This window comes from Trachemys scripta, unplaced genomic scaffold (assembly GCF_013100865.1).
Source record: "Trachemys scripta elegans isolate TJP31775 unplaced genomic scaffold, CAS_Tse_1.0 scaffold_123, whole genome shotgun sequence".
Classification (NCBI taxonomy): Eukaryota; Metazoa; Chordata; order Testudines; family Emydidae; genus Trachemys; species Trachemys scripta.
Window position 1 is genome coordinate 1 of NW_023260496.1, and position 15559 is coordinate 15559.

The window sequence follows — 15559 nt, forward strand, 5'->3', positions numbered from 1 at the left end:
ACTCCTCCCCCTCCCTCCCGGAAAGTCCTAAGCGCTGCCAAACAGCTGTTATGCGGCGGGCAGGAAGCGCTGGGACGGGGAGGAGCGGGGACATGGCGCGCTCAGGGGAGGAGGAGGCAAGGTGGGGGCAGGGGCAGGGGCAGGGGCAGGGGGAGCTTGGCTGCCGGTGGGTGTGGAGCACCCGCTAATTTTTCCCTGTAGGTGCTCCAGCCCCGCAGCACCCATGGCATCAGCGCCTATGCTCACCCCCCACACCCATCCATCCCTCTTCTGTCTGTTCTGCTTTCTTTGATTCATTCCTCCTGCCCCAGACTCTGGTGTACATGTACGGGGACCTGCTGAGCAACGTGGGGGCGGCGGAGAAGGTGTTCGAGTACCTGGACCGGGAGCCGGCCGTGCGCACCGACGGGACGCGGGCGCCGGAGTCGCTGCAGGGACACGTCTCCTTCCACAACGTCTCCTTCTCCTACCCCTCCCGCCCGGACCGCCAGGTCCTAAAGGTACCTACAGCGAGGCGGCTACACCCCACCCCTGGCTCAAAGCCCAAGGGGAGGGGATCCCCCAGCTCACAGCCCCAGGCCGGATCCCCCAGCTCCCAGCCCCTCTGATCTCCCCACGCGACAGGCACTTTGATACTCTCCCCACTGTCCCAGGACGTGTCCTTCGAGCTGCGTCCCGGGGAGGTGACGGCGCTGGTGGGGCTGAACGGCAGTGGGAAGAGCACGTGTGTGGGGCTGCTGGAGCGGTTCTACGAGCCCCAGGCTGGGGAGATCCTGCTGGACGGGGCGCCCCTCCGGGAGTACGAGCACCGGTACCTGCACCGCCAGGTGAGGGCAGCGGGGGGCAGGGTCTGGGCTGCTGCTCACTGGGTGTGACGAGTTGAGCAGGTCTCAGCCCCTAACACTGCCCCCTCTCGCCGGCAGGTGGCCCTGGTGGGGCAGGAGCCCGTCCTCTTCTCCGGCTCCATCCGGGAGAACATCGCCTATGGGCTGGGGGGCTGCGGGGAGGAGCAGGTCACCAGGGCGGCCAGAGCGGCCCACGCCTCCGGGTTCATCGCGGAGCTGGACAGCGGCTTTGAGACAGGTGAGTCACCACTGCCCACGCTGCAAGGGCTTCTGGGAAAGGTCCCCTGCTCTAACCACTAGGCCCCACTCCCCTCCCAGAGCTGGGATAGAACCCAGGAGTCCTGGCTCCCACCTGCTCTAAGCCACCAGCCCCCACTCCCGTCCCAGAGCTGGGATAGAACCCAGGAGTCCTGACCCCTCTCTCTCTCTCTCTGGCCCCCTGCAGACGTGGGGGAGAAGGGCGGGCAGCTCTCGGTGGGGCAGAAGCAGCGGATCGCCATCGCCCGGGCACTGATCCGCCAGCCGGCCGTGCTGATCCTGGATGAAGCCACCAGCGCGCTGGATGTGGAGAGCGAATGCGCGGTGAGTGGTGGGGGCAGTGGGATCCGAACTCTGAACCTGGCCGGCCTTAGTGTCTCCGGTCTGCGTCGTGTGCGGATGGACCGTAATGCGGCTGTGCTCCTCCCCCTAGATCCGCCAGTCGGTGTTGAGCCGGGGGCGCCGGACGGTGCTGGTGATCGCCCACCACATGCAGACGGTGGAGAACGCCGACAGGATCGTGGTGCTGGAGGGCGGGGCCGTGGCCGAGGAGGGGACGCACGCCAAGCTGATGGGGCGCAAGGGGCCCTACTACAGACTGGTGCAGAGAGACCTGGCCGAGTAACCCCCCCGCCCCGGGGAATAGCCCAACACCGGCCTTACGGCTCGTCCCCTCCTCCCCCCGGCACAGGGTGACATGAAACATACTGACAGCGGCTGATTAGCGGCTGATGTCGGGTCACTGGTTTATCACCTGCGTTGGGTTTCGGTTCTGTGCGGGGAGTCCTGGGGGGGCAGGCGTGTTCGACTGGCTGAGCGCGAGACGAGTGTTTTGTAAAATACATTGACGAGGTGAAACATCTGAGCGGCGTCTGTGACGGTCTCTGGCTGGAAACGCCGTCGCTGGTCCCGTGCTGCAGCGTTCGCTCTCGCTGGAACCAGGCCGTGGCTGTAACGCCCCACGGAACCAGTCGTGTTTAACGGAGAACGTGGCCTCCCGGTCAGGCTGGAGCTCTGCGACCCGCCCGGAGAGCTGGGAATTGCGGGTCAGTGCGTGGCTGGGGCTCGGCCCGGGCATTGCCAGCGCACGGCTGTGGAGAGCCAGCAGGAGGCGCTCCAGGCTCCGAGCGGGTGGGTCTGGCTCACAGTAACAGCAGCCGCTGTCTGTCAGCACCGGGGCCAGGGTCACTCCGGTTTCTATCCCAGGCTGGCGGAGCAGAGCTGAGCCTGGGGAGGGGCCGCAGGCCGGCAGGGGGTCACTGGGTCACAGACGCTGAAATGTCAGACAGGCCTGAGCCCCTGGGGGCAGGGGGGTGAGACAGGCTGTTAATGATGGCGGCTGTAGGGACATTGACGGTCTCTGAGCTAAATAAAACTTAACAAGGCGAATGGAATCGCTCAGCTTCCCTGGGAGGTGGGTCAGTGTCACTATCTCCAGAGGGGGAAACTGAGGCAAAGTAACAGGGGAGTGATTGTGTCAAAATTAGACAGCAAGTCAGTGGAGACCCAGCTCCCAGCCCTCCCCCTCATAACCCACTAGCTCCACACTCCCCTCCCAGAGCCAGGGCTAGAACCCAGGAATCCTGGGTCCCAGCCTCCCCCGGCTCTACCCAATAACAATTCTTTCCTGAACCTCTGTGGACTAAGCCAGCAAAGCCCAGCACTGGCTCCCCCTGCGCTGGGTGGGGTCGCTGACGGAGGGGGGTGTAGTGTTTGTAGAACTGTCTCTGATACCAGCCCTGCTCTGGAGGATGGGCTTGTGGCTCTGTAACAGCAGGGGGGGGGGGAGGGGGCTGGTGTTTTTGTGCAGGTCCTACACCAGCTCTGGGTCATCTTCCACCCACAGTGCTGTGGCTCTGGGATTCTCAATCAGGGAGAATGGAACCGAATCTGTGGCACTGAGCGGGGAGGGAAGGGGGTCGTGGCAGCCCCCCCAGGGACACACCCATGGGAGGGTGAAGGAGGGAAGGGGTTGTTCTGCTTAGCCAGGGTGAAAGTACAAACTCCCTCCCTGGGTGTGTCGGCTGCCTGGGCCAGGGACCGCAGCGGAAGGAACAGGACCCCCCAACTGTCCATTACTCAGGGGGTGATCCCGACCGACCTCCCCCCCAGTGTAGCCAGCGTTGTGTCACCAGGACAGCTGCTCCTGTCCACTCTCAGGGAGGTGGAGCGCCGCCTCCGGTGTCGGCAGAGGCGGTGCCTTCGCTAAGCACCTCAGCAGAGCAGCTGCACCGGTGCCGCCCTGGCGGTGGGGACCAGCCGCAGTAGCGTTGACGGGAGGATGAAGGAGATGCCCAGCCCCTGCTGTCAGGGCTGCCTCCAGCTGCACCGGCCCCTTGCCTAGGTCAGGGTCAGGAGCCTGGGGGCTGGTAAATGCGGCTTCTGCTCTAGTTCCCCATCCCCACTCACCTGCCACCCATTAAACTGGGCCCCAGACGGGGGTGGGGGGGGTGGCTCTGAGGTGCCAGACTTGGCCTGGCCTGGCCCCCCTAGGGCCTGTGTTTGACCCTCTGAGCGAGACTCCCAAGGGGAGATTAGCCCCCTCCACACCCCGTTCCCTTCTCAGGGCCTGTCCACACACACTGGTTGCTGCAGCCGGGCCGGTGTAACCAGCGCGGTGCGTCGTTCTGCGTGTGGCTGCAGTGAAACACGGCTCGGCCTGTACACGTGGGGGATGCACGGCCCGGTGTGAGCACCGTGCTAGCAACACAACCGGTCCTGTCCAGGTACCCCTGCCCGCCCCAAGCAGTGACGCTGGTGCAAACCCCGTGTGACTCAGGCCGTAGCAGGTGAAGGTTTATCACCCCGCGGGTGAGTGTCTGTATGAAACCCCCAAGCACCACAGAGTACAGCGCACGTCACATCCCATATTTACTGGGGTGAGGGACATGACTGGTAAAGGTGCAGAAACCCCCCAAACCAGCCCCTGTCCGACCTACCCTTACCTCAGACCCTGTTAATGACGGGGGGGGAAAGGCCACAGTTGAGGTGCTGCTCTCTGAAGGATTCATTCTCCCCAGCTGGCCCCAGTCCTCGAACCCTGCACCGGACTGTCAGAGCCCCCAGGCCACCCCCACCGCAGCCCCATTCCAGGATCTGAACCCGTCCTAGCCCGGGGTTACTGTGTGCAGTGCCCAGGCTGCGTGGCCCCACACAGGGTAAACTGGCACTACAGCCATGGTGGCCACAGCCTCCTGTATCTTGGCCTGTCAGTCCCGGACCCAGCTTAGCTGCCCCACTCCCCACCCCTCCACATGTTCCCTGCCCCAGCTGGAGGGGGGGTTCATGGGCTGGCTGCTCAAGGATTCATTTGAACCCCAGTTTAAAGGAAGTGCTTTAGGAAGCCTCCTCACAGGTCTCTAAGGGGTTTAGGAGCACCAGGCTCATTGACCATTCCTGGTAGGCATGCCCCTAAATCCCTTGGGCACTCTTGGAAACTCTCCCCCAGTCACAGTCCCTGTAATGTCCCCGGCCCGTCATCTCTGCTCTGTATCCGATGAGCGTTCAGCAGGGGCAGCCTGGCCTGTCTCAGTCACCCTGTCGCTCAGGGCGGCGACGGCTCTGGGCGGCTGCGTCTCATCAGTGTCGCTGCTGCCCACCCCGCCCCTGCCCAACACCCATTATTCACCCCCAAACGCTTCCGCCCACCCCAAACCCAACGTACACGTGCCAGCCCCTTCCTGCCAGGCCCCTGTGCTCCCCAGCACTGCCATACACCCCCCCCCCCCATTCCCTGACCCGCCCCAGACAGAATCCTCCAAACAGGCTGAAGAGAGATTAAAACCCCAAACCGACATTTATTGTGTCAAATGAAAATCACCAAGAGATATAACGTTACTATTTAAAACTCTTTTTAAAATCTTAAGCAAAAAAAATTACACCCGTCACACACAAAATCATCCCATTTGGGAGCAGAATCGGCGCCAGCTTAGGCTTTGTCTACACGCAAACGTGCACCAGATCAGTGAGCGGACGCTGATTCTGGTAGGAGAGGAGGCTTTTTCTGGTGTCTCTTGAGTCACTTGGGAATCAGTTTAAATCAAAACAAGCCCTGTCTTACACCAGACTAAGTGTGTCCACACAGGCATTTAACTAGCGCACTTTAAATTCACACCGTTGTAGTTACACCGGTGCAAATCGCCATGTAGACAAGGCCTTACCCCGGAGTGACCAGCGCCCTGACAGCAGGATTTATCCCATTACACAGGAAGCTGCAGTAGCAAAAAGAAGAACATCTGAATACCGTAATCACAGAAACAGAAAACGGGGGCTAAGTTACAATCCAAGCGAACAGAACAGTGTGTGCTGGGTACAGCCCTACGCTAACAATTCAGTCCAGCCAACCCTGGTTATTTTTCTATACAAACCAGATCTTCAGCGATACAAGTTTTCATTTTTTCAAAAACAAGACAGTTCTGTAGAAATCAAATAATAAGCGACCCCGACCATCCCAGCCAGTCTGCAGCCAAGGAAAGTTCAATTCTCTCACAGGTGGGTGTTTAGCTTGGGTACAATCAAGGCAAAGGGCTTTAAGCAGAAGGCGGAAGGTGCTGATGAGCTGTTGCATTCCCAGGAGTCTGATCTGCTCCCGTCTCTCCTTGGTCTGGGATCCCCCCAGCCGGCTGCGCAGGGGCCAATGGGCTCCGTTACGCTGCAGAATGAGACAGGGACAGTCAGCGCTGGGTCGGGTGAGCAGACCCAGCAGTGCCAGCTCTGGTACTGGGCCCATCTGGCGCTCGGGGTAAAGCTCTGACTGGGCGCCACACCCCGCGCCGAGGGGGAGGAGACCGTGAAGCCGTTCACTGTCCCACTGAGCTACAGCGATCACTGCTCCCAGCCGCCAGCGCAGCATCTGTGACACATCCCGGCCCCTTCCCCTAGAGCCAGGGACACCCCGACCCCCTCCCGGAGTCCCTGCAGCCTGGAACCCCTCCCTGCAGAGGGGAGATGCAGACCCACACTCAGCACCCCCACTGCAGGGAGATCAGGGGCAGGGCTCCCCACGGCTGGCTGGTCAGAGGGGCAGGGCCTGGGGGACTCTGGGCAGGGATCTCCCCCCCGGCTGGTCTCCCCCTCACTCACCGTTGACACGGGTGTCCGATCCCTGGTTGCTTCCTGGGAGGGGAGAAGGAGGAGACGGGGGGTGTTAGCGTCTCCGGCCCTGATCCCCGCCCGGCCCCTCGCGTCAGCGTTTACCCTGCTGCAGGGTGGGGATGAAGCTGCCCCAGCCGAGCGGCTGCACTTTGCCCTGGCGCAAGGGACGACGAGGGGGGAGTCAGGGCTGGTCACTGCTCCCCGGGGCTCAGAACCCTGCGCCCGCCCCCCTCCCCTCCCCCGGGGACTTGGACCTAGGGGGGTGGGACTCTCAGAAGCACCTTAGTGACTCAGGAGCCCAAACCCCATTGAAATCAGTGGGGCTGGGGCTCCTACATTCCCCCCGCTCGGAGTACAACACGTCCCATCGGCGCCAAACCCAGCTCCCAGCCACAGCAGGAGGGGGTGGGGGGGTTAGACCCAGGCCAGACATCGCCAAGGCCAAATGCTGCTCTGAGGGGTCAGACGCCCCCCAACCCCACAGGAAACACACATGGCTGGTCTGGCACAAGAGGGGTGTGTGCGCCCCCACCGACGTCACGGGCTGCCGCAGGAATTTCAACGCCACCAAGGGGAGTTGGGTGCTGACACTCCCCTGACTGCCAGTAACTCCCCCAGGTTCCTCTAAACTCAGCCTAATCAGGGAAATTGCTCAGCACAGCTGTGGCTGAATAATTTAGCTCTGCCGGTCAATCTCCCCATGCAGCCAAACCCCTCGTGTCACCGAAACAGCAGGGACTCCCCACCCCACAGAGAGACCCTGGGGTGCGTTAACACGTCCTGTGCATCCCTCCGAGGCCTCAGGCCCCAGCACGTCCCCTGGGCTAGTGTCACCCGCACGTCACCTACCGGAGCTGGCAGAGCCATCGTGAGCTGTGGGGGAGAAGGAAGCCGGGGTCAGTGTCTGGTGGAACGCAGGGTCCCTGTTCCCCCCGCCCCACACGCGTTATACACGTACACGCCCCAGTGACTGACCCAGGTGCTAGTGTTCTGCCGTTGGGCCCAGACACCACGGTGATGGGCGACCTACACAGAGCACCCAAGCCCGGGCAGGGCGTTAGTGTCACTGGCCAGTCCCGCTGCTGCAGCTCCCCAGCCTCCGAGAGGCCGTGGGGGGCTAGGAGAGGTCTCCTGGGACCGGCCCCGGGCTGCCACTTACCGGGTCACACAGCGACAGGGACGGGGGAGGGCTCAGCATTTACCTGCAGCCGCTTTGTAGCCGTCTCTCTTCTTCCCTGCAGAGACAAGGCAGATTGCAGTGAGTGCGGCTGCTCCTGGGGCAGGAACCGGCTCCGATCTGTGCCCATGGCCCAGAACCCAGGGGCCCGGCCCATCCCCGGGGCAGGGTGACAGGCTCTGTACGAACCGTTTTCCTCCCCAGGTTTCAGGCTGGTGGCTCCGGCCCAGCCAGGGCCACACAGAGTTTTAAAAACACAGGGGGAGACCTAGATGATGAAGGGCAGAGAGTGACCCCGCCCCACACTCATCCTGCCTTGGGGGCTCCTCTCCTGGGGGGCTGGGACTGGCTCCCCACTCTGGGCCCTGCGACCTGGCACATGGGGTCACAGCACAGACTCAGGTGTGGGGCTGTGACCCCACATGCCAGGTCAGCACCGCTCAACTTCCGCGGCTTGGGGGGCCCAGAGCAAACTGCCCCTTTTTGCCCCCACCTGGTGGCCCTGGGGCCCAGCAGCAGAGCGAGGCAGCCACACAGCACTGATGCCGGGGGCTGTCGGGGTGCGTGCTGGGGCCCAGCCAGTCCAGAGCAGGTCAGCACTCTCTCAGCCCAGGCTCTAGGGTGATGGGCATGTCACCATTGCCTGGCAGACGGCTCGTCGGCGCCCCACCCGGCACTTACTGAGGAAGACAACGGCTCCAACGATGGCAGCGACCAGCACAAGAACCCCGATAACAACACCCACGATCAGCATCACGTTGAACTTGGACCCTGAAACAGGAATGGGCCAGTGATCAGGGGAACCCCAAACCCTCTTCCCCTGTTACATGGGTCAGTCACCCCGCCCCCCACTGGAGCCCCATAACCCTCCCCAACCCCCATCCCAGGGCCAGTCCCCCCCTTACCCCAGGGCACTCTCAGATCCGCAGTCAGGCTGGGGTGCTCCACACAGCAGGTATAATCGGTCTCACTGCTGGGGTCGATCTCAATGGTGGCCCGGGTCTGGTAGGTCCCGTCCCCGCTGGGAACCACCCCCCACTGGAGCGTCTCCTGCGGCACGGCCACCCCCTTCTTCAGCCACACGACGGCCACGTTCCGCGGGTAGAAGCCGTGGACCCGGCAGGAGAGGGTGGTGAGCCCATCCTGGCTCGGCCGGTCGCTCACGTGCACCTGCGGTGGCTCTGGGGGGAAGGAGAGATGGCGTTAGAGGGAACTCCCGGAGCTGGATCCCCTGGGGCGACAGCAGCTGAGGTGACTGGCCAGAGGGACGGGAGCTGGTGCAGTTGCGCTCTCACGTCTGGTTCTGATACACGTGGCGGGGGCACAGGCACCCCGAGGGGCCCTGCTCGGCTGGGGGGGCGGTAGGGGGCTGAACAGGGTGGGACGGGACAGGGAGACGACGGTGGCTCCTGCAGCGATGCTGGGGCCTCGCCCGATGGGGAGACAGAAACGTCCTGCCAGGGACAACGCTCAGCGTGATGGATGTGGGGGAGCGATCTCTGCAGTGGGGATACACCCCATTCAGTGACCCCCGGGGTCTGACGTGCCCCCTCACCTCTCCTCTGCAGCGTCTCCTTCCCGTACTCCAGGTACTTCCCCAGCCACTCGATGCAGGTCTGCTCCAGGTAAGCTCTCTCTCCCTGAGTGAAGCTCCTGTCAGCATCCCATTTGTGTTTGGTGATCCGAGCTGCGTCATCTGCCGCCACCCAGGTCTCCCGGTCCTTATCCAGGCTGAGGAAGTCGCGCCCGTCGTAGGCAAACTGGTAAAAACCCCCTTTGGAGCCGTCAGCCCGGAGCTCACAGCCGTACGTCAGTTGGAGCGTGTGAACTCCTGAAACACACGGAGCCGGGCCCAGGGCTGGGTCAAGGTTTGAGCCCCAGGGAGCAGCTACTGCTAGAGATTCTCCAACACCCCCATCCCCCTGTGATGGGGGCACCAGCCCGGAGACCCCCTGCCCCTCCCACCCCCTCCCCAGGAAAAGAGCAGTAGAGGTGAGTCCTCCAAGCTGCCTAGAGCGGCTGTGGGGAGCAGCCAATCAGGGACCAGCAGGATCATAGGAGGAGGAGCTGCTGGGCAGAGCCCCACCCTTAACCCCGCCCTGCCTGGAGCAACCGCGCAGGGTCCCTCTGCCCCCCCCCTCCCCCCCCCCCCCCCCCCCCCCCACGTGCCCGCTGTTCCCAGCATCTACTTGTGCTCTAGGACCTGGAAGAGCTCCGGGGCGCCCAGCGCTCGGGGGAATGACCACGGCCGTGCAGCAGCAAACGCCGGTGGTTTTGCTCCTTTTCAGACCAGCCGCCGTCTCCCACGGGGCTGGAGCCGCAGGACGCCCTGGGCTAAGGTGGCGGCTGTTTCCCTACAGCCGGGCAGGCGGCAGAGACACGGCCCCTGGCTAAGGCGGCCCCACGTGCCAGGGTTTGCCGGGAACCCAAAGCAGGGCTGCCCGATACATGGCTGCCCCCTGGGCTGTCAGGAAGTGGGGACGGACATGGGGGCAGGAAAGAGAAGCTAGGAGCAGGGAGCGACTGGCTCGGCAAACAGAAGCAGGGAGCCGTGGGTGCAGAGGGGGGGAAGGTATGAGAACAGCCCAGCCAGGGACCCGAACACCCTCGCACGCCCCCATCCCACACAGAGAAAACCACAGTCTGGGCTGCGTGTCCACCAGTGACAGGCGATTTGGGGGAGGGGCCCAGCCTGAGACACCTGGAAAGGACCCAACGCCCAGGGAGAGCCGGTCACCCCCCTCTGCGAACCAGGCCCCTGTAGGGCGTGCAGCCAGCCCCCCACCCCCACGGGTCACTGTGGGGAGTTCAGGCCAAGCCAGTAACGGCAGCTCAGTGCCTGCTGGGGGCGGGAGCCGACCCCAGTAACCGTCCCCCCAGCCGGCACCGGCCTGAGCTCAGCGCAGGTTGGACACAATTAGCCCCCGTCTGCACACGAACCCCAAAGGTAGCCAGGGCTGGGCAGGCTGCCGGGTTCTACCTGCTCCCCCCTACACGGCACGTCTCACAGCCCTGGCACCACGGTGCTGGGGCCACGGGAGCAGCGAGATGAGCTAGCTAGAACGCCCCCCCCCCCCTCCAGGCACTGGGGGTCCCTGCCTCGCTTTCCTCCCCAGGCTCTCCTCATGACCATCACCTCCTGCCTTTTGGTGTCTGCTCCCCCCAGTGTCTCCCATCCAGGAGAGTCTCCCCTCCAGCCCCTGCACTGCCCTGCTCCCCAGCTCTGGGCACCCCCCCCCATGAGGTCCTCTCTCAGCACCCTGTGTACCCCCTCTGCCACCCTACAACAGCCCCTTCCACCAGCCTGATCCTGCAACTGCTCCCTCTGCCCTGGCCCCTCCACCCCCTACCCCAGCCCCCTCCATTCCCTGCCTGCTCTGTCCCACCCAGCCTCAGCATCAGCCCCCCCTGCACCTTCTGTGTCTTCCCCACCCCAGCTCCTTCTGCCCCAGCCCCCTCGGTCCCCCCAACTCAGCTCCCCTCAAGACGCTGCCGTCCTCGGTCACCGACCCCCCCCCCAAGTTGGGAGCGGAGCCTCCTGCCCTGCGAGGGAACAGCCTGAGCTGCGTCTGGCTGAGCGCGGCATGGCCGGGACACGCAGGCAGTGGGGGCCGGGAAGCTCATCGCAGACAGGACACGGAGAGGCCGGGGGATGTGGGCTGGGGGGGCACAGAATTAATGAATGAGGACGCTGGGTTTGGAGAGAAGGGGGAAGCTCAGCCCCCTTCTGACAGCCTCAGAGCCCTGCAGTGGGGCCAGAGACACCCGACTCTGGGCTAGTTCAGGGGTAGGGGAGCCCTGGGGCTGCATGCGTGTTCCTGGTTAGTGTGACCCCCACATGCTCTCACACGCCCTGGGGTGGGGGGAGTCCCCCAAACGCCTCAGCCACGAGAAGGCAAAACAAACTATCCCCACGTTAGGAAACTGATTCTGACTGACAGTTTCCTCTCGGGGTTATTGGGGCCACAGCTCTGTCCCCCACCCCAGGCCTGCTGCAGCTGCATGGGCAGAACCAGACCCCCAGGTGCTGCTCGGGGAGGGCCTGGCCAGCTCACTACCCGCAGAGCCTGCCTGTGGAGACAGCTTTCTGCATGGCCCAGGACACCCGCCCCTGTGGGCCGAAAGTCGGGAATGAGCCTTTGGGCATTACAGAAATAAACGGTGAATTCCTGCTGCAGAGGAATTGGGCTAGATGGACCCACCCAGGCTGGACGGAGAAGTGCTCCAAACAGAGGGGTCGGGTCGTGGACCTTGTGACTCGGAGAAAGGAAATGGTCCGTCTGCCAGGACACGTTTTCCTTTTCTCTCCCTGCTACATGGGCACAGCCCCGTACCCCAGGGGATTCCCACAGCAGGGAGCTGCCAGGGCGGGTCCGACAGAACAACAGCCGGGGCGCTCAGCTCCTTCTCTGCTACGGACAGACTGGGCCCCCTCCCACCGACACAGTGTGGGCTGGTGCCGGCACGTCCAGCTGTGACATGGTGGGAAGGTCTGAACCAGGTCAGGCAGATCTCACCATACAGGGCAGTACGATCCCGCGCCCCCCGGGGCTGCTGCCGCTCTCAGCGAGGGGGTGGATGCCGGGTGCTGGGGCGGCTCTGAGTTGCAGGCTGCGGGATGCACCATCTCAGCCCCTGGCACGGCAGATTTTGATGCTGTTTGTCCTGTGTCACGGAGTGTGGGGGAACTCAGGGCCCTGCACCCCCGGCTTCCTGCGATTCACCATGACTCTCAGCCAGCCAGTAAAGCAGAAGGTTTATTTAGACGACAGGAACACAGTCCAAGACAGGTCTTGCAGGCACAGACAACAGGATCCCCTCAATTAGGTGCATCTTGGGGTCCCAGGGCACCCCAGCCCCCTTGGGGGGTCAGAGCCCCGCCTGCCTCCCAGCCATCTCCGCAGCCAGCTTCCAACACTCTGCCTTCAGCGACCCCTCCCACCGCCTTTGTTCAGTTTCCCGGGCTAAGGAGTCACCTGGCCTCCAACCCCTTCCTGGGTTCTCATGTTACACGCTCAGGTATTCTCCGGTCAGTCTCCCATCCCCCAATGCAGACTATCCTAGCCACACTCCCCTGTCAGCATTCACACACCACAGTAAGAACAGTCCCAGTTCGTCACATCCTGTAGCTGTGGGATGGCAGAGAACAAACCGAGCCTCGGACATGCACAAACCCCGTGTGCGGCGGATGTGGATCTTGAGGGCTCCATGAACACCCAGCGTTCCCAGAGCTCCTGCCTCGGTGAGATGGTGCTGGACAAAAGGGGGGGAGGTGCCATTCCTTGGGCCCTGAGACAAACAGGGGTCATCTCGGGGATAAGAGCCAAGTCTCTGTCTGAACAACACCCCCCCCCGATCGCTGGGGGAAAACGGCTACTAACCCTTCTGTAACCGTTGTCCGTCGAGATGTGTTGCACACGTCCATTCCCATGTAGGGGTGTGCGCGCCCCAAGCATTGCTGCTGGAATTGTTCCCCTAGTGTTACCTGTCGGGTGGGCTCTGGCGCCCCCTGGTGCCGTGTGCTCATAGTGCCGGTAAAAGGGGCCTGCCAAGCCCACGCCCCTCAGTCCCTTCTTACCAACCACTCCGAGAGCGGGGCCGGGGGGTGGGTGTCGGAATGGACGTGTGAGACTCACCTCGAAGAACAGTCACAGAAAGGTCAGTAACCGTCGTTCCTTCGAGCGCTCGCTCGTGTCCATTCCGATGTCGGTGACTCACAAGCCGTGGCACCGGAGGGGGGCCTGGAGTTCAAAGACAAGCCGGCTGCAGCACAGCGCGGCCAGAGCGTGTATCGTCCCTGACCTGCTGAGCGATGGCCCGGCCCAGCCCGCTGGGAACGTGTGCGCCGGGAACATGTGCACCGGGGACCAGGTCACAGCACTGCAGATATCCTGAGCAGGGACGGGAACTAGAACGGGCGCTGAAGAGACCTGAGACCCTGTGACATGAACAGTGACGTTCGGCAGATGGGGAATCCCAGCGAGGTCAGGACACACCTGGATGCGCGATGGAACCCAAGACGAAATCCTCTGAGCGGGGATGGGAGCCCCCTCGTTCTCCCCGCTAGGAAAAGCTTCGGGGATTTACGGGAAGGGTTTAGTCCCTGAATGTAAAATGCCAGCACCGGTCTGACCTCCAGCGAGTGCAGGCGCTGTCCTTCCCGGTCTGCGTGCGGCTTAGGGTAAAGGACTGGGAGAAAAATCAGCTGGTTCACGTGGAATTGGGGACCCCACTTTTGGGAGGACCTTTGGATGTGGGCGTAGCTGGACTTTGTCTCTAAAGGAGATCGTGTCTGGGGGCTCCGCGGGGAGGCTCAGATTTCTGACACTCGTCTGGCCGACGTGCTGGGCACCAGAAAGGCGATCTTCCCACAGGGGTGCAGCAGTGAGCATGGTGCTAGCGGCTCGAAGGCTGGGCCCATTGGCTGTGAGAGGACAAGGTTCGGGTCTCGGGGGGGGGGGGGGGGGGTTGGGTGGAGCAGCTGGCCATGGTCCTGAACGATCAGGTCCCGGTGCAGCGGGAGCTGGATTGGGGCCTCCACTGGTAGGAGCGTGAAACACCAGTGTTGTCCGGGCCATGCTGGGGCTATCGGGATGACCCGAACTCGGTCCTGCTTGATCTTCATCAGAACCTTGTGTCTCGACGGAATGGGGGGAAGGCGCAGAACAGGTAAGTTGACCATGTCCGCAGGAAGGCGTCCGTAAGGGGCTGTGACCCTTCAGGGAGCAGAGCCGCTGGCATGGCCTGTTGGCGCGGGTGCAAACAGGTCTATGGGGGGAAATCCCCACCTGCGGAAGGGTCCTGGGCCATATCTGGGGGCAGGGACCACTCGTGGTGAGTGAAGGACCCGCAGAAGCGATCTGCGAGCTGGTTCTGTGCTCCTGGTAGATGAGAGGCGTCAAGGTCGATGGAACGTGCCATGCAGAAACCCCACCAACGAGCTGCCTCCCAGCGGGGGGGGGGGGGGGGGGGAGAGCGAGCTCCGCCCTGCCTGCTGACGTAGCACGTGGCTGTTGTACTGTCCATGAGAACCGAGACTGTCCTGTTCGCGATGTGGGCTGAGAACGTGCGACAGGCCAGGCAGACGCCCTGAGCTCTCGGATAGTGATATGGGGTGAAAGCTCCTCGAGACCCCAGACCTGAGGTGGCCCGGGGGGTGTCGGAGACCAGATATGCGGACGGTCGGGGCCTCACGATGGATACTCCTGCACTGACGGTGCAGCGTTCTAACCACCACGTCAATGAGTCAAGGACTCGAGATGGTACGGTGAGAACTGTGCCCAGATGATGTCTGGAAGGGGAGTATACCGTGGGCAGCCAGGCTGGAGAGGTCCAAGTCTCAGCCTCACGTGTCAAACCAGGTACGTGCCTGATGCCATGTGGCCGAGGAGTCATGATGGGTGCATCTGCAGGGAGGTTATCAGGGCCGAGATTGTACAGAAGCGATGCTCCAGAAAAAGGGCCTTCACCTCCATCACCTCCACTGAGTCAAGAACTGCCCCAGCGAACTCTATGCTTTGCACAGGAATAAGTGTCGACTTCTGTACGTTTATCAGCAGACCCAAAGCCTGGAAGGTGGATTGTATGAGGTCGATGTCAAACTCCACCTGCGCTTGGGACCGATCTGATCAGCCAATTGTCGAGATAGAGTCCATGTTTTCCCATTTCTCAGAAAGGCCCCTACTACTGCCAGACACTTGGTGAAGACTGTCGGGGCGGCTGATAGACCGAATGGCAGGGCTATGACTTGGTAATGGGTCTGGTTTACCACAAATCTTAGACACCTTCTGTGGCCTTGGAAAACTGGTGTGTGGAAGTATTGATCTTTCAAGCCGAGGGCGGCTACCAACCCCTGGATCCAGCCACAGGACGATGGAGGCCAAGGAGACCATGCGGAACTTCCACTTTCTGAGACAGTGGTTGAGCCGAGGCAGGTCTAGGATTGGTCTGAGACCTCCCCTGGTGTTGCGGATTGTGGGGGAGTTAGGGCCCTGCACCCCTCTTCCCGAGATTCACTGTGACTCTCAGCCAGCCAGTAAAGCAGAAGGTTTATTTAAGGACAGGAACACAGTCTCAAGCAGAGCGTGTAGGTACGACCAGACCCCCTCAATTAGGTCCCTCGGGGAGGTTCAGGGAGCTTGGACCCCAGCTTGGGGTTCCCTGCGTTGCACCACCCAGCCCCAAC

General features: G+C 62.6%; 2 protein-coding genes across 2 annotated transcripts in view; one reads left to right on the top strand and one right to left on the bottom strand.

The window, feature by feature from the left end:
* Positions 1–311: 311 nt before the first annotated feature.
* Positions 312–1965, top strand: LOC117870272 (antigen peptide transporter 2-like; the record flags this gene model as incomplete). The annotated part of the gene is made up of 5 exons (XM_034757362.1): positions 312–500; positions 654–827; positions 924–1083; positions 1291–1427; positions 1537–1965. Coding segments are annotated over 5 exons (852 nt in total), but the record flags the coding sequence as incomplete, so codon positions are not given.
* A 2910-nt stretch (positions 1966–4875) lies between these two features.
* Positions 4876–15559, bottom strand: part of LOC117870273 (H-2 class I histocompatibility antigen, Q9 alpha chain-like) — a 40946-nt gene continuing 30262 nt past the window's right edge. Inside the window, exons 3-9 of the mRNA XM_034757363.1 lie at positions 8930–9202; positions 8280–8555; positions 8056–8145; positions 7400–7432; positions 7047–7070; positions 6186–6218; positions 4876–5754 (exon numbers count right to left, since the gene is read on the bottom strand). Of these exons, the coding sequence (XP_034613254.1) occupies positions 5750–5754; positions 6186–6218; positions 7047–7070; positions 7400–7432; positions 8056–8145; positions 8280–8555; positions 8930–9202 (734 nt within the window). The 3' untranslated portion in view covers positions 4876–5749. The remainder of the gene's footprint in view (positions 5755–6185; positions 6219–7046; positions 7071–7399; positions 7433–8055; positions 8146–8279; positions 8556–8929; positions 9203–15559) is intronic.